Source organism: Tachypleus tridentatus, chromosome 5 (assembly GCF_004210375.1).
Source record: "Tachypleus tridentatus isolate NWPU-2018 chromosome 5, ASM421037v1, whole genome shotgun sequence".
Lineage (NCBI taxonomy): Eukaryota > Metazoa > Arthropoda > Merostomata > Xiphosura > Limulidae > Tachypleus > Tachypleus tridentatus.
The window spans coordinates 30634767-30657629 of record NC_134829.1 but is presented as its reverse complement, the minus strand read 5'-3'; the positions used below and the strand labels follow the sequence as shown (position 1 = coordinate 30657629).

Genomic DNA, 22863 nt, shown 5'->3' with positions numbered 1-22863 from the left:
TTGTGAAAGAGAATGTAATACAAGAAAATGAGGTACGTGTGTTAGAGATGTTGAAGATTGCTGCTCAGAGTCTTCAAGATATGGTCGTTTACCTATTGAGTGTTTTTTCACTATTTTATTTAAATTTTTTGAAGGAGGATCCATAGGAAAAAAGAAATATTTCGGTACTCACTGAACCCACCCACTATGAAGCCCTACGAGGGAAAGCACTACAATGTCATGCAAGGACAATGCAGCAATGCCAGGGTTTCATGAGCACTATACCCAAACACCAGCATCAGGCACAATGTCCACAACACCCATTGAGAACTTCCAACACTGATACTTGATTGACTCTAGCCCAAGTGAACCAGCCGATTGACCCAAAGGGGGCCACCCAAAGGCTGCAAGTCTACAGGAATTCAAGGCCAAAGTGGTGTGTTAGGATTGGACCCCTCAACCACCAGGATCCTCTCCTCCCCTTCACGGGTAGCCACGCACGGCAAACACGTGGGTGGATGTTTAGATCCCAGAGAAGGTATCCAGACAGAACAGAACCTTCCCTAGGAGGCCCCCTCACCACGTACAGGAATCCATACCGAGGGGTAAGAGTGATAAAAAGGCTTAAAGTTTCCACTTAACTGACATTTTGAACATGAATCTTCTGTTTGAGACAAACCATTATGCCAACGTGAACATTACAAACAGTCAAGTGTTACTGATGAAAGATGAATAACAAACAAGGTGGTTCTTATTAATAACTACAACTTGAAAAAGATAGTAAACATTAACCTTACTACCAAAGTTAAAATTGTAAAGCTAACATTTTCAGTTGCAAACTTTAAGAAGCAAAACACCTTAAGCAAGTCAACTATGTATTGAAGTCACCACAGTCATGTTATCAAACCAATTCCAAATAGTGTTGTACAGCTGTGTATGAACTGCTGTTATCTTTAAAAAAAAAAAAAATCTAAGAGAAATTATCAAAATACAGAGAAATAAACATTTTGTGGATATGTATGTTTTGATCGGTCCAGCATTTGCTCTGGTATTATAATCAGGTTGATCAAGAGTTTGAAATTTACTTTGGGAAATTTAAACATATTGATTTGCACACATTGTTTGATCTTATGCAGTGTTTTAATAAAAAGTACATGGCTAATCATTTTGGTACAAGATTAGATATTCGAACAAAACAAGTATCATTTAATGTTGGCTTTAACATAAATGGCAGCAAATCATTTATTTCACCGATTATTGGGAAGTTCCATTCCTGAAACACCTGAAGATAATTATTGAAATGTTGTGAATGAAAAAGAATTTCAGAGGGAAACTCACTCATGGGATAACAATCTAGTATATTTCAAGAAACATGAAACAAAACTATATGTAAATAGAAGACAAAAGATGGAAACATATCTAAAAAATATATCAAATCAATGATTACACTTAAATGCATACATACCCAACCAAAACTGTTTAGTTAGTCAAGGCACACATATAACATTCCTTCTTTATCATATTCCTTTTATTATGTAAGTTAGAGTGTTACAAATAACATGATTAAAAGAAAGGTTTATTTAAACTCAGTCATTTCCTCATTATAAAAACTGAAGCTTGGTAAGAAAACTAAAATACATGAAATTATTTTTAACATCATTTCATTCAAATGAAAATTGGTTTTCAGACAGGGCATTCAAGAAATCCTTTTTTTAACTGTTCCCTATACTTTTGTCTTGCTGGATGCTTTTCAGATGGTCGAAAATGGGCTTTCCAACATGGCTCACCAGCAAACAGTCTAATGACTTTTGCATAATTCTGTAAATGAATGAGAAAAGGTTTTAAAGGCAACATTCAAGATAAAAAATTAACTATAGGTCTAACTTCTAATCACAATTGTGAATTTTGAAGATGTATTTTGTTGTATTTAAGATAAAATGTCATTAAAACAAGTACACAAACACACAATTTTATGGTGGATGTTATAAAATGGATTTAGAAGCAGGTTTCAATTGCCTTCATGAAAGTTTAACAACAAAAATTATAACTGAATGAAGATTAGAATGAATTCATAGATCATATGTACCTTTTCTCAGTTTCTTTTCTGCTAACTATATTGTATATTTCATATATGAAGGTAGCTGATGGCATAATTATGATTGCTATATAGGTACTTTAAATTTGTTGCAATGGATATCATAATGGGAAACACAACAAGCACTTTATTAAAGCAGATCTTATTCCTAAAGTTACGTTAATGGAATGAAAGAAGTAAATTTATTAATGATTTAAAATCAGTCTATGGAAAATGAAAAAACATTGACCTTTAGTGTAAAATAACCACCATCTGATGAGTGAATCCAGATGCAATATACTAATTTAAAACCACAAGTGTTAAACACTGCATATACAAATACGTGTTGCTTCTCCATAGGTTCATAGGTAAATTAGTGGAATTTTAATCATGCCTTTAATATAGAACATTTTATATAAAACAGTTTTTATCATTGGCTCAAAGCTGTCTAACATTTAATATACTGCTGCTTTACAATAATACACCTGAATAAATAATTTCCCAATTTTCTAATTAATTAGTAAACAAGGTAGCCATACAAGATAACCACTTTTATGGCTCATTGGTAAAAGGGTTAGGTAAGAAGAGGTAATATCAAGACACACGTTGTATCATGTGACTGAGAAAACCTGCAGGACACGCTGTGTTATTAATGAGTGATACAGATTTTCACTTTCTGTAACTTGGACTGTGGTAACCTAAACTATCAAACATTAAATTTCAAAGCAATCCATTAACAAAAGACACAAGATATAAAATGTCCAATTTCAATCAAATTTATTCATACCTTTCTTCTTCACACTAAACATACACAAGTTTTATTTATTTTAAAAACAGAACTTTTATGGATTGTTTTCAAATCTGGTTCATCGATTGATCTTTATATCCTAAAATTCAGTATCAAAGTTGTGTTAGATACAAGTCACATGTGCAAATTTACCAAACAAAACTGCTTAAATTGACAAACTTTTGTACACACGTAAGCAGAAACTTGCCCAACCTATTGGTTTAAACTTTTTACTACAGCTTCATCTTACAGTAAAAGTGGGTAATTTTGTTATCTTTGCCACAACACAACTGATTTACAGCAACAAAATGATACAGTGAAAGTATGTGCAGATATACAAGTTAGACAAGGCAAACTAGACTACCAGTTTCTAATTCAAGTTTTCAAAAGAATCATAGAGGTGGATGGTTAATATTTTCCAACTACTAAATACAAATTTGCTAAATGTTATGAAGTTCTTTTCATTAAAGAACATGTAGTATTGTATATTAGCTTGGACAACTGGTGTAAATAATAATGTTTGGTATGGTTGTTCCAAGTGCATGATGACAAACTGTTAACCTACTTTTATAGTAACACCATGGAATTAAGTTATTGAGTCAATTTTCTTTCTAAAACAACCCTAATATTTTAAACAGATCTGGTTAGTTCTATAAAGTATAGGTCTGTTATGAATAATAAGGTTGCAATCTTACAGGTAATAATGTAGGTTACTATCAAGTATCACTTTCTTGCTTGCTGTGGTTTCTTGATATGTACTGGCAAAAAGTCATGATTTCCAATAATAAATGTTACACATTTTATTTCACCCATCATTAATGCCCCAAATTGAACACAAACCAGAACCTGGATAACTGAATGAACATTTGCTACAAGATTCTTATCAATACTATAAGTGTAGCTATCAATTTGGTCAGCAATTTTGAGTTCATTTCTTTAAGTGGTCAGCTCAATCCTCTTTTAACTGCACTTTTTTTTTCACACCAAAGATGTTTTAGTTTAGATACATGCAATGAAAGTCGTAGTACATAACAAATCAAGCTTAGACAAAGTGTAACAGGTGGGTTAGTAGGTGTAATTGTTAGTTTCAACTTATAAGTTACATGTTAATTTATTTCAAGTCCAGGTTATGCAGTTGTGGGTTAAGCATACAAGTCACAAAATCAAAAAAATTTGTGTGCAGAGTAAAGAACCTTATTAAAAGGTAGTCGTAATACAACAAACCACATTTTAAATTATTGAGCAATTCTTCTAAAAAGATTCCAAATCTTGAAATAATCAAAATTGAAAACTATTAAAACTTTTTGTTATACACTATTTATTATTAAAGTATGAAAACAACACTATTCCAAGATTTTGCTTTCATAACTTGCATCACTTTGATTTAATTTATTTAAATTAAATAGACTAGCAAACTATTTAATTTTAAAAACAAAAATATATTCCCCATCACCTTTCCATTTCTCATGACGAGTCGTGAAGTTATAATTTACACTATGATGGATGAAGTTGCATTGATCATTACATCTCTTGGAAGTCCAAAACTAATGAAGGCAGAGAGAGAGAGTCTCAGGTTTGGTTTGGCATTCAGTCTACTTCTAATTTTGGTTTTCAGATGTACACATGAGGAAATGCTATCATGCACAAGTATGTTGTGGACAATAGTAATGAAACTGCATTAGCTTTTCCTGCCAGCAGAAGGTACTTATTTTCTTAAACTGAGCCAAATGTTGATCAGTGACATTTCTCAAACTTTTTTTCAGTTCATAATCACAAGAGACTCCAGTTAGTATTTCATTGTATACTTAATATTTGCAATGACAAATTGGTACTATGAAAGAGGTTGTGTATCCAGTCATTATCATGTCATAATTGGAAATTATTTCCTAAATGTTGTGCAATGTCCTTTTAGATGTGCAGTTATGTTGGTTTTAGTGCACTGATCCACTCAAAATTAATTTTCTGCCAGGAAATCATGGAGTACTGAAAGATTCAGTTTGGTTGTTTTTCAAAGACTTATCCCAGAACTGCAACTTCTTATACTAGATCCAACTAAATCTTGCTGGTTGAAAATTGTTATACTGAGCTTTTAGAGACATAAATTAGGTTACTGATATTTGAGAACAATGTCTGCTACATAAGCTAGATTATAAATCCATACATCTAATGAGGTGGAAAGAGACTGTTGAAGTAACTAGGATTTCCACTCTTGGCTGACAAATACACAAGGATTTTGCCCTGTGAAAGCTATCTAATTTCAATAAGGATCAATAGACAATTGTGTGCACTGATCATTTTCCAAAAAGGCTTGAAATAAACTGGAATTTGTTGGTTGTGATTTTATGAAATTTGCCATTTCCACTGTATTGTCCAGCACTCCTTCAGGCATGCATTACGCCTCAAAAGCATGTTTATATATACTGCAAATAATTTATACTTTATACAGAATTTATACAGTAAATCTGATATACTTCCCTGTTATTAATGTGGCGCCATCAGTACAGATGTTTAAGTAACCAAGTCTTAGTTCTTGGCACTTATATATAATGTAAAAATAATACGTAATGTTAACATACGTACACTATTTTTTGTTTTTAATTGTTTAACTATTTTAATGTTGTGTAATATTTATTAATTTATTTAATATTTAATAATTATTTAGTTTTTATAACTGTTTAAACTTAATTATTTTAATAAAAGTGATAGTTATGACAAATTTAATGTTAGTTGGTACAAATCATGTTGTTTCTGTCGTTCAACTGTTTTATAATAGCATAATAAATTGATGATATGGTAGTTGAACCTGCTGTATTTTTCTCATTTCCTTAAGTTAATATTATTGTATCATAGTGCCTAATTGTCTGCAGAAAATTCTAGGCTTCAGTTGGTAAATATGTATACAGGCAACCAAATGAATGCAAAAGGTTAAGGTAGTAAAAGTTAAGTCAGACTGTGTGATTGTTAGCTTAGCCATAACAGGCTACACTTTCAAATGCTTTTCACAGTATAACAGAGATAAGAATAATTTGTATTGTCAAAGTACATTCTAAAGTAACTGAACCTGCAAGCAATGACTTCAATTTAAAGGAGAGTTATATAGAGTTCTTGATGTAACTGTGGTAACCCACAGTGTAACATAAATTAAGCTACTGCAGATTGTGCAATAAGAAACACATTAGAGAAAAATAACGTCAACCAAGTTTTAATGTAGTTGAACTAGCTTGTGTAAACTTTTGATGGAAAAGAGAACTACTGAAAGCTTTATATACAATTGTATTAACTTGCAGAGTAACCTAAACGTACTTATCACTTATTATATTGTGATAACAGAAGAAAAAGAGAATTATTTAGTTTTAGAAACATATGCAATATCCTATAATGTAAATAATATTTGTCCATAGATTAGATTTATTTTAAATATATTATTTTAAAACAAGTGGATTGTGTGCTGTCCATTTACAAGGTCTGTTCAAAAAAATACGTGGACTGTTTGAATTGCGCGGCTCCAGTTGGTTCCAGGGGAATCCGCTTGGTGTCGCTAGGTTCGCACAGATCAGCTGATTACGACGCCATTTCCCGATTGCAGATATCTTCATTTGTGTATTAGCTACGCGGTTTTAAGTGAAGTGCGATTTTTCGTTTGGCGGATTTCAGAATGAATGACCTGAAGGAGCAACAACTTGCTGTGAAATTTTGTGTTAAACTTGGAAAATCTGCAAAAATTTTTTTACAATGACCGTAACAACACAACAACTGAGTAGAAAGATAACAGACTTTTGAATTATCTTAAAATAATTTAACAGGACATATAAAACATACCTCTCTTGTTGTCTCAATACATCATTTAATATTAAAACCACTTAAAGTATTTATTTAAATAAGACTACTATTATAAAGTGTTTGTTTTTGAATTTTGGCACAAGGGCTATCTGCATTTTCCCTAATTTAATAGTGTAAGACTAGAGAAAAGGCAGCTAGTCATCACTACCCACTGCCAATTCTTGGGCTACTCTTTTACCAATGAATAGTAGGATCAACTGTTACTGTATAATGCCCTCACAGCTGAAAGGGCGAGAGTGTTTGGTAGGAGGGGAATTCCAAGTAGCGACCCTCCGACTACAAAGTGCCTTAACCATGCTAAGCCTAATCTAAACTGCAATATTTATTTTACATTTCATAGTAACTGAATGCAATTAGGGCAATTCATAAGTTCATGGAACTCTACTGCAACAATTATAGTTTTCCCAAAACAAATCCCAGGACAACATGTGGTAAAAAATTACAAAACTTTGAACCATATTCAAATCTGATTTTATACTCTGAATTATCAAATACTTTTAAGTTCACAAAAAATACTTTGTTCATAACAGAAATATTATTATATTTCTGTACATAATCTGTGTACAAGTTGAGAGAAATATATGTCACTTCTAGAGGTAGCATGTCTCACCTTCTAGCAGTCGTTTAAGTTGAGAGAAATATATGTCACTTCTAGAGGTAGCATGTCTCACCTTCTAGCAAGTGTAAGTTGAGAAAAATATATGTCACTTCTAGTGTTAGCATGTCTCACCTTCCAGCAAACGTTTAAGATATTTCATCCATTAAGTTTACTGGGCCAGGACGGACTGATTCACAGTTACCTCCTCCTACAGAACTCTTTATATAAAAAAATCTTTAAATCAGTTTGGTTACATTAACAGCATGACAAATAATCCTCAAACCAGGAAAAAATACCACACCTTATAATACACTCCAGCTAGAAAAATAAATATACATGTACCACACCTCAATTAACACTCCAGTTAGAAAAACAAATATATATACCACACCAAGTAATACTCCAGTTGGAAAAACAAATATACATACCACACCTCAACTAGCACTACACTTAGAAATCAAATATATGTACCACACCTCAAGTAACACTCAAACACGTTTATTTTTGTGAATATTTGCAGTAAAAGAAGGTTGTGCTTTACATGCTGTTTCCCACTACGATGATATTTTAATAGTATGAGTTGATTGTGTTTTATTTATCATCATTCGAGACAGAAATACAAAATAGTTTTATTGTGTTAGAATCATTATTTCATCCCAATCTGACAGAAAACCACACTTTGAAAATTGACCAAAAACAGTTGTTATTTCTTCTCTGAACAATAACTTAGAAAAAAATTCATCACAATTTTAACCAGCGGTAATTGCTTGTTTCTCTTAAAACAAACCTTGCAAGAAGTTCTCCGAAGTTTAGCTCCTTGTAGTGCAGCTGCTAGCGACGTTCCCCCGATACCACCACTTTCTGAACTTGGTCCTGTGCGTGGCAAAGTATGTGCCCCACTCATGGGTGGAGGTGGCGGAGGGACAGCTGACATTACTGGCATGGGGGGAGGATGTGGGGCTGGAGGAGCAGCAGGCCCCGAAGAAGTACGTTGATGACCATTCTGTTGGGGTGGGGTAGGTGGATGACTGTTCCCCACTTTAGTAGAAAAGAGAAAGACAAATTTAATGAATACTCACTCAATCCATGAAGTATAATAGTGGGTGTAAGGCTCAACTGATTGCTTGAGATATAATCTGTGTCATAAAAATGTTGGCTGAAACTGGTAACACAGGATTCTCCATACTTAGGCCATTTATTTATAGGTAGTTTTGGTTATTAAACGTAAAGTTAGTTTTGGTGGTAGTGAATTCTATGAGGGTTGCTACTTGGTTGCTGGGGATGTGTATCAATGGGTTGATGTCTTGGATATAAAGTTCTGAAGCAATCTTGCAGACTTCAGTTGCTGGGACTTCTGTGAAGAAGGAGATTACATCACAACTGACCATTAAGGCTTTATGATTTGGTTGATTAAGAATATATTTAAAGTAAAAAGAGTCTTTGTAAAAGGATCCGACTGATGTTACATATTTAGAAACTGCTCACGATATGTATTTAACATAGTTAAATGATTCATAGGTCAACATCATTGGTCACAGTGGACAGTTGAGTTTATGAGGTTTGGGGGTGCCACATGTTTGTGATGTGCACGAGTTGGTCCTGTGTAGATAAGAATAAATGTTGGGTTGGTTTTTTCATTTGTAGTAGCATTTTGTTTAATTGGTTTTCACGTGTTTTTGTTGGATTTGTGTTTATTAGTTTAAATTTGTTTGTATCTGATAAGATGTTCATTTTGTTAATGTATTCATTTGTGTTCATTACAACTATAGCATTGCCTTTATCTGCTTTTAGAAGTTTGATGTTGTTGTCTTGTTTTGGGTTGTTTGTAGAATTAATATCTTTTCATGTGAAGTTGATTTATAGTTTTCTTTTCTATGAAATTATACTGATGGTTTTCATGGGTTTGATTGAGCCATCCTGACAGCAAGAAATGAAAAGATTGAAGGAGAGAGTTAGAGAAATTAGTGGATCTCTGGACATAGTCCAATGATTTGCAAGTCTACTGAAAAGGATAAATGAGTGCATCGCCTAGGAAGAAACAAATCTAGTGAGGCTAAAGTCCACAGAAGACAATGGAACTCCTCATGAAGGAAGAGAACTTTAGAAACCAGAAGCTTGATGTGTTAGAAATATGAAGAAGGCTAAGCTCACTCAAGAAATGATGGAACCAGATAGTGAGTACGGAGAAATAATGACATCAAAAGTTGACCAGCTAATACAACAAATGAAGGAATCAGATAGTGAGTACAGAGAAATAATGACATCAAAAGTTGACCAGCTAATACAACAAATGAAGGAATCAGATAGTGAGTACAGAGAAATAATGACATCAAAAGTTGACCAGCTAATACAACAAATGAAGAAATCAGATAGTGAGTACAGAGAAATAATGACATTGAAAGTTGACCAGCTAATACAAATAGGTAAACTCCCAAAGCAGAAGTAACGATGAGGCAGAAGATACCTCCCAAAATAAGATTAGAAGAGATAACTGTTGATACAGAAGTTGAAATGCTAACCATACAAGTAGATTTTCAGTACAATGTCCACTTGACCCACAGTGAAAAACCATACAGAGATGTAGCTACCTTGATAGGAAACTTGACAACTGTAGAAGAAAAGGAGAAATAAAGGAACTGAAATATGATAAACAACATCTACAATGGTTATCCACAACCTACCTTGGATTGAAGAAATCTTACATCCTGAACCAAAGAATGACAAGGAATTGATTCACATGCAACAGATATAAAATTGACAACTATTCCTGTATCCTTTTAGGAACTACAAAATGATTGGAGTAAAACCTCAGATAATGTTATGTATTTGTTCCACTGCTACCATTGCCTAGAAAGAGAACACAACCTCTTCCAGGCATTAAAGGGTCTAAAGAGGAGAGTAAAAAACTGGAATACAATAAAAAGGAGGTTGACAGTTGAATGATAGAGAAAGCCCCTCAAGAGGAGCATTAACAAGCTTTTTACAAAAAAACATCCTCAGATGTGCAAAGATGAAGAACTCCCACAAAACCAGAGATAAGAGTGGTTCCAGAAACAATTCATCTCCAATCCTCTTCAGAAGGATGTCAAGAAAAGACCACCAGATGAGTAAAATTCTGTATCAGGATAACCAGAATGAGAAAAAATGATTTCTGATGAGATGTCTCAACTATATTTGTTGTTGTTTTTTAAAGGAACTAAAACGTTTCCTGAGATAAGACTGATAGAGTATAACTCCAGTGAGTAAGGAATTTGAACTAACCAAGTACCAGAAACAACATTAACCAAACAGCTACTGAGAAAGGAATTGAAGTCAATGTGGATAACAGGTAGATTTGACCTTCTGCAGTAAAGCTTTCAGGGTCACTGTAGAGAGCCTTAGAAAGATAGTGTAAGGAGGGCAGCTAGCAAAAAGTTAAAAATCAAAATATAACACAATCAGACTAATGGCATGAGAGAGAATCAAAGTTGAAAAAGATATCTAAACTAAAATAAGAGATTCAAGAGACTGAAGGTCTAAGAAAAAAGAATCTCAAACATAAGACATAAAGTAGGAGCCTTGTGTTTGGGAATTATGTAGGAATGAAAGTCAAGATGAAGCTGAAATAGACAAAAACCTGCATGAGCACAAATATCAGCAAGGGATAGAAAAAGAAATTTTGAGGTTTAAGGCTCTTGCAACAAGTTGTAGGGATCATGATGAAAACCTCCGAAAGGTGTGCAAAGAGGACAGACAAAGAAAGCATTTAATAAGAAGATAAAAGTGAAGAGAGAGAGAGAGAGAGTCAAACAAAGAAAACAAGCTGGTAGAAGAGAAGACGAGGCAACTGAGAGTCGATAAAAGATAGAAGAGAATCTTTATAAAGACAAATATTGGATTAAGGGGTCAGGAGAAGAAAATATACTTGCCTGTAAACAAGTAGAAACAACTGGAGTAAAAGACAAAATCCACATTCCAGAACAGCAAAGGATAAAACAAGTTTGAATGATTCTCATCTGGGATAAAAGGAATCACAAACAAAGACAGGCAGTGGAAAGAGCTGGACAAAATCATCCAAAAATATGGCAAGCTAAGTAAAAAAAATCCTAGAAGTAGTAGGCTACGAGTTCCAGTATGAGACCAAGGATGTAGGATAGAACTCGCTTCTTGCTGTACAATAACTGTATCTCACTGTTGGCATAGCTCCAGTTTCTATTGAAATACTGCTTCTGATGAGACTTTAGAAATATGGGGACAAAAATTCATATAAAATAAAGTCCATCTAACTGATATATGTATATATTTATTTTGTTCCAATAAAAGAAACTTAAAAAGGTAATTATTCTTATTAGACAATACATATGTGATATTTCAATTTAAAATTTATCCAACAACCCACTAAATGGTTTGATGTAACTTAGCAACACATTCAAGCATAATCCATTTTAGTAAGTGATGGGGTAAGAGCTCATTCAGTAATTTTGTGCATGTACATAAAAGTTCTGGTAGTAGTATACCAGCTGTTTGTTCTGTGGATAAGTGAGTACTACAGTCTGAAGTAATAGTTGTGATTAATATTCATACTAATTACAACTATGATGAAGGATTTGCTCAAGGATTTAGGCTTCAAATATGCAAAGGTAACCAAACTTATCAATTTACATAAATACTTATGTTATTTCAGTGTTTCGTGGTGAACAAAAATGATATGAATATATTAACCCTTTTGTGATGTACTTGGTATAATATACACAAGTTAATCTACATATTTGCACTATAGCTTTTTACACAGCACATGTATCTTATTTTTACAAATTATAGGTGACTTTTAGTAAAGATTGCAAATATTTTGTACAAATAATATCTGATTTTTAATGAAATATTTTAATAAAGATTTGCTTGTGAAAATATTGAGTCTTTTACTTTAGTCTAAGAACTAAGTGATTTCATACAATGATTAAAAAAAAACTATTAATCATCCAGAAATTTCAAATATTATTTGTAAAATCTTTAAAATCTACTAAATACATTTCAAGATATTTCAAATGTTTTTTCAGTAAAACTTCATATTTTATATTATTCTCTATACTCTAACAATGTGGGGTCTGTAATTTGACCAATCTCGTAACCATCATAAAAAATTAGGAAACAAATATAAGTTGTGTTTTTTCAATGACTACATATAATAACACCAAAATACAGATGTTTAGTCCAAGTAGCTTAAGTCTCATAACACTATATGTTGCATAACTTGACCCAGTGCTCGTGTACTTATGTCCCATATCCAATAATGGGAAACTGACCTTTAGTCTTCCTTAGTGCACTAGTATTTTGTAATATATGGTCACATCTCAATTATTACACATTATATACATGTATATAGATTACTTTTTATAAAATAAATTATTAAAAACTTATTCTTCTCAAAATATAGAACAATAAATCCAGAAGTGAAGCAAACAATTATTTCTTCTCACTACGGCATTTGAACTCAGTTGGTAAGCCTTTCTACATTGCAGGATATCAACATTTTTCCTTTTTTTTTTTTTTTTTGGGGTGTGTGTGTGTGTGTGTGTATACACACACACAGTTGAATAAACAAAAACTTCATAAATAACTATACTGATACCATAGAATCCTATAATAATTCATTATTAATAATAACTAAGATGTATTTTGATTTTTAAAAATATAAAACTTTAAGCAGATTAAAAGACACAACCTACCTGTCATGTAATCTTGATTCAAAAGAATGTGGTAAATATTTCACAGGTTAAAATAGGTAAGGAGACCTTTAGGGGGACATTGTAAGATGTTGATTCACATGTCATACATTGAAGTAAGTGTATATGGAAAGAGGTTAATGGGACCATCATGTTTGATTCAGTATATACACCATACCTCAGGAACATAAACAGATAAGAGGTTTGATTTTACATTCTAAGTTGTTGATATTACTAATTTGAGTTCCCAATTTGTACAAAACTATAGACTTAATATTTTGACATCACAAACGTCTAATTTTGAACAGTACTGCATTCAACATACCACATAATTTAATACAATCTATATTTAAGTGTGTTATTTTGAAATGTATTTTTAAATTAAGAAATTAACTCGTATATAATACTAAAGTTTGAATTATAATCTACAATTTTATTCCAAACTTACTAATGTAAATCAAAAAAAAAAATTTGAATGCAAATCAATAAACACAATGACGTGGCCTTTGACCCATTGCAAAAGGGTTAATATATTATTCAGTAAGCCATTTTCATAACAAGAAAAAGAATGTTATTCAAAATTAAAAATCATTAATTATTTTACAGTTTGATCTCAGCACTTGTAACAGTTTCATATAAATATTTATCAAAACACATGCAGATCCAAATAAGCAATTTGTCATTCTTTCTGTCATAACATTTCCATCTGATGAAGGAACAATGTAATCTGAAACAACAGATTATAAAAGTACAGTGATACCCCATTTAGTGCTCAGATGTGATTCCCGACTACAGATCTCTAAACATATCAGTTCTGAGCAGGGTCATTTTAGCATTATGCATTCATAGATATGTAACTAAGAGAATCGATTATAACCTACGAATAATGTACAAGTGCTCTAGTCAGGTAGTGTTGAATTTAATGTGAAGTAATCAATGTTGCTACTGCAGTTTTATCAGCGTCGCGCTAGACATGGTATACACGTGGGGGTGAATAATGCTACGGTCAATCCCACTATTCGTTGGTAAAAGAGTAGCCCAACAGTTGGCGGTGGTTGGAGATGACTAGCAGCTTTCCGTCTAGTCTTATACCGCTAAATTAGGGACAACTAACGCAAATAGCCTTCGTGTAGCTTTACGCGAAATTACAAAGGAAACAAACCATAAACATGTCCGTATGACAACCTGGACCGGTAACTATAATGAGACATACATATAAAGGTGGTTGTTATTTTGGATTTTTGCATAAAAATTATGGATACAAATTTTACTTTGTTCATTGTTTATTTTATATATATATTTATTACCAGATCGCTGTAACTTAATATTGTTTTTCATCTATTATGACAACATTAAAAGCGTGTATATACATGTAAATGATTTGATTTTAAATTAGAATATATGTGAAATGGCGAAATAGACCTTGAACTGTGTGAGAAGTTCACAAAATCAGATCGAACGACAGTGTATTTTTGCATTAACGGTACCATAATAACCTACATGAATATGGCCTTAAAAAGGAGCAGAACGAGTACGCGAAATTAGCTCTTATTTCTAGATAGTGTTCATTGCTTGAATGTATTTTTAAAAAAATAAATAATTACACTAAACAAAGTGAAACTAATTGCTGACCTGTTTTATTCACTTTCATGTTACGATGTATGCTAACATGTTTTTGCAGGTAAGTATATACTATAACAGATTATAAAACAAACAAAACATGGCTGGTATGCGTTTTAACATTTTTATTAATAAAGCATAGAACAACGTTTCAATCTTTTAAGGACATTTTCAAGTTAACCATTCCGAGATACATTTTTGTTTCAAGTGGGTTTTCTGTCATCAAGAAGAACAATACATGGTTTAATATGTAAAACAAAATGTACGAAGGGAAAGAAATACTAAATGTACTTGTACTGAAAAAGAATATATTTTGAAATCATTGCGAGTTGTGGATTTGTTTGTATTGTCATATGGTGAATTATTACAAGCACTTCTAACGTAGAAGTGTGAACTTTGTGTGATTTTTGTCATAATGAGCTATATTTCCGAAATAAACACACAAGTAATATTGCTTTTTTCCGATTTTATCGAGTAAACTTACATTTAAAAAATATGTTTATTTTCTCGTTGATTGAGTTTTGGTTATAATTTTTAAATTCATCAAATATTTGAAATAGCTTTGTTCGTAATTTCGAACACGTAGGGCAAGGTCTAAACAAGTTTACAATCAACTAGATTTTAATATATTTGATTATAACTTTAAATTGTTTAAAAGACAACTTTAAATAGTTTGGACTTGTATATCGGGAAAACTTAAACTTTGTTAATACTTCAGGATTTTCCTTTTTATATTTTTATAAATAATATTCTTTCTGATAGATGGGGCTGTAATGCATCAGGATATTTCTTTTTGTTATTGAAAACAATATTCGAGATACTAGATGACGCTACGGGATATTATATCGCAATATAAAGGTCACATAATAGGTGTTATATGGTTGTGCACTTCCGCAAAATTTCTAGAATGTTCTTTTGACTTTTCGTTAAGCATGTTACACAATTTTCCTTTAACCTTTTATAAAAACAAATGTTTATTACTCTTAAATACGTTTGGTGCTTAATAAAGATCTGAAAGTTAAAACTTTGCGTCAGAATATGAGAGCTATATTCTCTATTTGTTGCACTAGAATACAGTGAAAAGGCCCATGAGTGCTATTTAAGGCGTTTTTTCGTGCCTCGTGACGTAGTTGGCAACTTGAGAGTGTTCTGAAAAGTACGTTAGAACGACACTAAAGCGGATTTTGAACGGAAGGTAGAGGAGAACTACGGAGATTAGAAGAACAACCAGAGGCGTCGTAACGGCAACGATGAATGGGAAATTTTAAGATAACACTGGTGAAATATCAGTTTGATATACAATATTCCCTCGCTATTTGGGGGGGTTAAAGAACGAAAAAAAAAGAAATAGCGAAAAACAGCGAATATTGGATGCAGTTTTAAAACTTCTATGTATGAGATTATATACGGTACTGAATGCTTCCCAGTCACTTTCTAAATACACTCTTACTCATTAATACAGTAGTAATGATAATGTAAACACATTTTAATTTTGTACTGCAACAATATTTTAATCAAAAAGAAACGTAAGTACAGGAGGACAGTAACACCGCATAGTATAGTTACCCATACTGTATTACTGTATCGTAAAGCCATTTTCTATGCGGACAACACATGAATAATAATTGACAGAAAGTGGAACAAATTTAAAGGGTAACTTTGACAGATAAATATAGTACGCACAGTTCAGATAATAATAATACAGTACAGTACAATTCAGTAATAATTGTTCGATAAAAACGGCAATCGATAAAACTGCTTGAGAGAGTAAATACAGACATACCCTCGAAAAGCGCTTTTAGTCTCTATGACCTACAAAAACCCGGTTTACCGAGCATTCGCGTTTATGACGCTATCCCGTTATACCGGCATAAGGTGCGATAGGGTTAAGAGCCTAACCCGCGAACAGGTGAGGGTATACTGTAATTTCATATTCTTATTAAAAAAAAATAGCGCTGAAGAATTATCGTGTAGATGCAAATAGGATAACTCTAAATTTATTGTTATGATAAACGTAAATTTTTGAGTAAACATCCGGATAGTAATATGTGATGTTAGTTTTATCATCTGTTGGTTTTTTTTTTTATTTCAAAAAGTTTAGTGTGGGGAAGATTTAAGAAAAACACTCGTGCTAATTATGTATTTGTTGCAGTAGTTGTAATGAGCTTCACTTTCATGTTGTAGTAATTTCTGGAAGAGGAGTAAATGTTAATCACTTTTTCTCTTTGGCGAAATCACTGCGAAAAAACGAAACTACTGTGAAGATCGGGTTTTAAATTGGAATTCTTAGAATAAAATCCTTTTAATATGGTCTTTTCAAAGACTTCATATGTTCGTCATAAGTATTCTTCCAATTGTAAAAAGGTGGCGGGTTAAATGTCTACTCTGCTGTTGGTCTTACATTAACTTTATAGATATTGATGAAAATTCATGGTGCTTGTATGATAATAGGTGAATAACGTAAACTTTTTTATTTAGAAGTTTTTTTATCAAGAAAAGTGGCATGGAAACATTGACGCTAAACACATTGCAACGATTTGTAATAAATAATAATTGTTTTGGTTTGTTTTGTTTTGGAATTTCGCACAAAGCTACTCGAGGGCTATCTGTGCTAGCCGTCCCTAATTTAGCAGTGTAAGACTAGAGGGAAGGCAGCTAGTGATCACCACCCACCGCCAACTCTTGGGCTACTCTTTTACCAACGAATAGTGGGATTGACCGTCACATATACACCCCCACGGCTGAGAGGGCGAGCATGTTTAGCGCGACGCGGGCACGAACCCGCGACCCTTGGATTACGAGTCGTACGCCTTACGCGCTGGGCCATAATAAATAATAATCAAAACAGTATTTTAATGTGGGATCATTTGATTAAATTTAATCACAATTACATTAAGAAGGAAAATTGGTTTACTATATATGCTATAAGTATCCTTGAATGATAAGAATAAAAGAACATGGCAGTGGAATGTACTTGTAAATAATGTAATAGTGACGTTAAACATAACAGAAAGTTTAAAGATAATTGTTTACTAAGTATTTCAATCTAAGTTAAAATTGTAATAGTAGTCATGTTAAACATTTGGTGCGAAACGATTTCTCGAAGTAATTTCAAAATGGTCAGAATAATGAAAAGCATTTAAGAGTATTTTATAATTAAATGTATCTAACTTTGCGATTTTGTCATTAGAACTGAATATTAGATAATAACAATGAGATGAAACCCTTTTTGCCCGATATTTTAACTACGAGCTAATTAAAGATTATGAAATCCATTAATTAAGTAATGATAACGAGAAAGCAAGTTTAAACATTTACTGTGTGACAAACTTGTGATATATAAATTATACGAATAACGTTGAGGTAAAGAATTAGCAATATGTTAAGTATTATAATTAAGTGGATAACAGGAACCATGAGGCTCACTTTCAAATGAAGAGACATTTTCGGTGTTGCGAATAGAAGTAATTATGATATAAGGTGGGTTATTCTGTTTCACGAAATTGTATATTGACAACAACGAGATAAATATTTTGAAATAAGTTGGCAACAACTAAACACATCGAGATACCAATGAATTGAATCACTTTTTGATAATTTCATTATAAATAGCTTTTTATAACGGTAAAGTGATGCTTACTATATGATGGAAAGAGAAATTGAAAAAAAATAACATATTGGAACATTTAATTGGTAAAATAATTACTGTGATATAATCTCGCTGAAAGGAAAATTATAATGATAACATTTTGAAAAGGTTTACTGCAGTGTCTCATGAGTTTATTATAATTAAATGTTTAAGGATAAAAAGGAAACATTTGTTGTGCAGTGAGTTAATTAGATATAATTTTAAAATAAACTATTAAGGTAAACATTTACTTTGAAACGATTTAAGTATTGGTAAATATATAATGAAAACATCACGTGAAACATCTTCTATGCTGTCAATAGTATCGGTTATGGTAGAAATCGGTTTATATTAATACCGTATTTCTCCGATAATAAGACCTACCCATAGAATAAGACCTAGTGTGATTTTTGGGGATAGTTTTAATATAAGCCCTACCCTTAAAATAAGCCCTAGTTAAGAGTGGCAGGAAGAGGAAAGAAATAAAAAAAATTAATTTATTAATTAGTTTAATAGTTAGTTAATATAAGTATTGGTAAATATATAATGAAAACATCACGTGAAACATCTTCTATGCTGTCAATAGTATCGGTTATGGTAGAAATCGGTATTATGTTAATACCGTGTTTCTCCGATAACAAGACCTACCCTTAAAATAAGCCCTAGTTAAGAGTGGCAGGAACAGGAAAGAAATAAAAAAAAATAATTTATTAATTAGTTTAATAGTTAGTTAATTAGTTTAAGTATTAATCAGTTAGTTTAATAATAGTTTATTATTATATAAAATTCTACAAGAAATTGAGTTAAGTGAAAACTCAACAGGAATTTTAAAAACAGATGATTTGCAAGACATTCCAGAGGATGACGATATGATAGTTTTTGAATAAATTCCTGTTAATGAGTTTCTGAATGTTTTTCGTAATTTCTATTTATTTAGAGGTCTTATAATTTTTACTTTGTAACTTCATTTTTTTAATATATCAAAATAAGACAAGACACCCCTCGAAAATAAGCCCTAATGTCATATTTTGGAGTGAAAATTAATATAAGCCCTGTCTTATTTTCGGAGAAACACTGTATATTTGCAGTGCCACCAATTCACTGGACGCAGAGTGAACAAGTAAGGTGAAATATTTACTATACGATAAGTTTAATACAGGTAGCTATGACAAGAAAGAAAACTAAAATAGTGACTTAGGAAAGGGTTTGTTATAATTGATTGTAAAATATTCAATTTTCGCTCTGAAAATAATTCACTTCAATGTTTTCAAAAAGCAAATGCTTCACTTCAAATTAACATTGTATTGTATGTGTATAATGATAACAATGAATAACATTTACTGTAATAAGAGATTATCAGTGATCTTGTAATGATACACGTAGAATCAATTACTTTTTCGTAAGTTCGCTAAAAGTGGTGTTCACGAGTTAAAATCCGGAAATAATAACAATAAGTTAGGAATTTACTGTAGGTGAAAGCTGTAATTTATAAGAATAGGATAAAATATTTCATGTGTGAACAATTCACAATATTGAATCGTGACGATAACAGGGATTACTGTGCAATGACTTAATTATAAACGAACATTTAATGATGAATTTAGAGTGAAATGTCAAGTGCGCTATAATTTACGATAAATAGCCATGGGATAAAAAGCTGAATTATTCTCCGTACAATAAAAATATTTTAAGTGTATTACTATATAAATAAGATCCACTTTTCGACCACTTACCTTAAAGGAAGATTGTGGTAGTAATGATATAAAACATTTACAATTGAATAAATAATTTAAGATATATGTGGTGATCTTGTGAAGTATCGCCAACAACGTGTCCCAAAGTGAAGTATAGTTTCTCCAGTGTTTAGATTGAATTTCTTGTGAGTTCCTTCGTCGGTGAGTTCATTGTGTTTTATTAACATCACATGTAACTTATCATAGTCCATGGTATTTTCTGACGTCATACCTAGATATATTTAAAGGCCTTTTTACGTGAGAAATGGGCTGAGACAGATTGTACAGCCACCCTTATCCCAGTTTCTAATTTGGACGAATATTTCGTGTCCTTCCAGGAAAGCATCCATGTTATAATTCTTCATAAAATTTGGGCAGGTTGGATTGGTTAGTCCTGTATCCATTTTCATTCGTTGTTCCACCTTTGTTGTGATATGTAGGTGATTTCACGTTGTGTTCCATTCTTTCCATTCTCTTATTTTCTTTCTTTTCCTACTACTACTTGTTATTTAACAAATCTTCGTAGTTCACCATCTTTAAGTAAAGATGAAGTTGCTAATCCTTCTCCATCCATTTATCAAAATAAATATGGCATAATGGTAATCTCTACACTCTGTCTAACCACAACAACAGTTATGCATGTATAGGCCCACTTCTGCTGTTTGTCTTTCACGATCATATACAACTGTGTAATCTCAGCTGGCTAACGATGGTCACGTTTTACATCGGTCGCGATTTTTCACAATAGGTGTATATGAACTGTTGGCTACAAATTTCAACAATAAACTGACAATATAATCCACTTATTTAAAATAAAGTGTTCAAAACAATTAAAATATCTATACAATTGTTTTTACATTTTTCGATCTCCGTTGTATTGCAGGCTTTAAATATTTGTTTTCGTTAAATTCCACACAGGCTAGTCAATTTAGTTTAGAACACCATTTGACTAAAAATAAAACTGATCTCTGTCATTATAATAGTCAGTGATAACTTCACCTACACTACCATATGGGCAACTACAGATATATTCAAAGATTTAAATAATTATATTTTGTGAAATAATTCACACAGGCGAGTTTGATTACTGTAGAACTCCATTTGAAGAAATTATTTTTCTCTTTTCTATTAATACAGTATTTATTTTCTTTCATTATAACAATTGAATAATCTTCACTACATATTAGTTATGGTTAAATTTAGAAGCACACTAAATATATATTTCGCCAACTTTGTTTTATTTTCATTTTCGGTGATATTCTTCATACAGTAACCAGTTGTTCATATGTCCATGTATAAATTTCTTAGCTGAGCACCGATATTTTCTTTTTCTACAAACTATTAGGTAATCTTTAACAATACTCAGTTGGAGCTTCGAAAAACACTCTGAATATTAGAATAAGGTCAATGCATCACAATTGAACTACACCTCAGATGATTCTCAAGCAGTTACATAAGTAAACCTGCTATTACTGTCTCTCTGCTTGCACAGTATAAAACAAGCCAGTTCTTCATTTATGTTTGATTCCTTGTCTCATTTCTTTCCAGTAGTCTTAGGTCTAGTATTTCTTAATCGTCATTAAAGTTATCATTCTTGTGATTCTTTATTTAAAAAAATACACGAGACATATCCAACAGTGCCTCGATAGCTACACCCGCCATGTTTTCTTTCCTCTTGAAGTACCTTTTAAAGAGATTGGCATGTTATATCTGGGTTTTCCATACACTTTCACCTCATAATCCATTCTGTTGGCTACTTTCTGCACATGAAAAAGTCCTTTCCACAGCAGGCATAGTTTATTGTTGTCTGTTGGTATGAGAACCAAGGTCTTCTTTCCGGTCTTGAAACATTGATTTTTGGCGTTTTTTCATTGAAGTGGTTTTGAGTGTCTTGAGCTTTATACAAACGTGTTCAAGGTGGTTGACAGGTTTGTTCCAGTCGGTTTCTAAAGTATCATTGCATATGACTTTTGTGTTAAATATATAATTTGCTTATGAAAAATAAAGATCGTTTTGCCTTTGTGTGAGTTGTCAAATTTTTTACGCACGTAAAAAAAACTTATTTAAAAAAAACCCCTAAAATATAGATAATTGTGGTAAACAAATGAAAACATAAAAAATCAAATTTCGTAAACATATTCAGTTCAAAAGTAGGAGAGGAAAGGATCAGCTATAAGGGGAGGAGGAGGCTGATAAACCTAAAGTATGTTTATAGATTAAATAGTTATTTAAATTAGTATGACTTTTCTCGATCATGTAGAAAACTTATTTTAAAAACCCGTAAATATAGATAATTGTGGTAAGACAAATGAAAACATAAAAAATCAAATTTCGTAAACATATTCAGTTCAAAAGTAGGAGAGGAAAGGATCAGCTATGAGGGGAGGAGGAGGCTGATAAACCTAAAGTATGTTTATAGATTAAATAGTTATTTAAATTAGTATGACTTTTCTCGATCATGTAGAAAACTTATTTTTAAAAAACCCGTAAATATAGATAATTGTGGTAAGACAAATGAAAACATAAAAAATCAAATTTCGTAAACATATTCAGTTCAAAAGTAGGAGAGGAAAGGATCAGCTATGAGGGGAGGAGGAGGCTGATAAACCTAAAGTATGTTTATAGATTAAATAGTTATTTAAATTAGTATGACTTTTCTCGATCATGTAGAAAACTTATTTTTAAAAAAACCCGTAAATATAGATAATTGTGGTAAGACAAATAAAAAAATCAAATTTCGTAAACATATTCAGTTCAAAAGTAGGAGAGGAAAGGATCAGCTATGAGGGGAGGAGGAGGCTGATAAACCTAAAGTATGTTTATAGATTAAATAGTTATTTAAATTAGTATGACTTTTCTCGATCATGTAGAAAACTTATTTTTAAAAAACCCGTAAATATAG

At 32.0% G+C, this 22863-nt stretch overlaps 1 protein-coding gene and 1 long non-coding RNA gene across 3 annotated transcripts; both read right to left on the bottom strand.

Annotated features, from left to right (window-relative positions):
- Nucleotides 1-1317: 1317 nt before the first annotated feature.
- On the bottom strand, nt 1318-13913 carry LOC143250841 (uncharacterized). 2 transcript variants are annotated; one of them, XM_076501915.1, is made up of 4 exons: nt 12984-13913; nt 8066-8316; nt 7411-7496; nt 1670-1797 (listed from the first exon to the last, which is right to left on the bottom strand). In XM_076501915.1, the coding sequence occupies exons 1-3, from the start codon at nt 12988-12990 to the stop codon at nt 7425-7427; spliced, it is 330 nt and encodes a 109-aa protein (XP_076358030.1). In that variant the 5' UTR covers nt 12991-13913; the 3' UTR covers nt 1670-1797; nt 7411-7424. The 2 variants fall into 2 exon arrangements, with proteins under 2 accessions (XP_076358029.1, XP_076358030.1); XM_076501914.1 differs by lacking the exon at nt 7411-7496 and having other exon boundaries at nt 1318-1797; nt 12984-13187.
- A 1813-nt stretch (nt 13914-15726) lies between these two features.
- On the bottom strand, nt 15727-16039 carry LOC143250840 (uncharacterized). The gene is made up of 2 exons (XR_013028378.1): nt 15960-16039; nt 15727-15908 (listed from the first exon to the last, which is right to left on the bottom strand). It is a non-coding gene; the product is annotated as an uncharacterized LOC143250840 (long non-coding RNA).
- Between the last annotated feature and the right edge of the window lie 6824 nt (nt 16040-22863).

Coding starts and splice junctions, on each gene's coding strand:
- LOC143250841 (XM_076501914.1), bottom strand. Junction 1,798..8,065: donor TTCGGAGAACTTCTTGCAAG/GTTTGTTTTAAG, acceptor ATTCATTTACAG/AATTATGCAAAAGTCATTAG.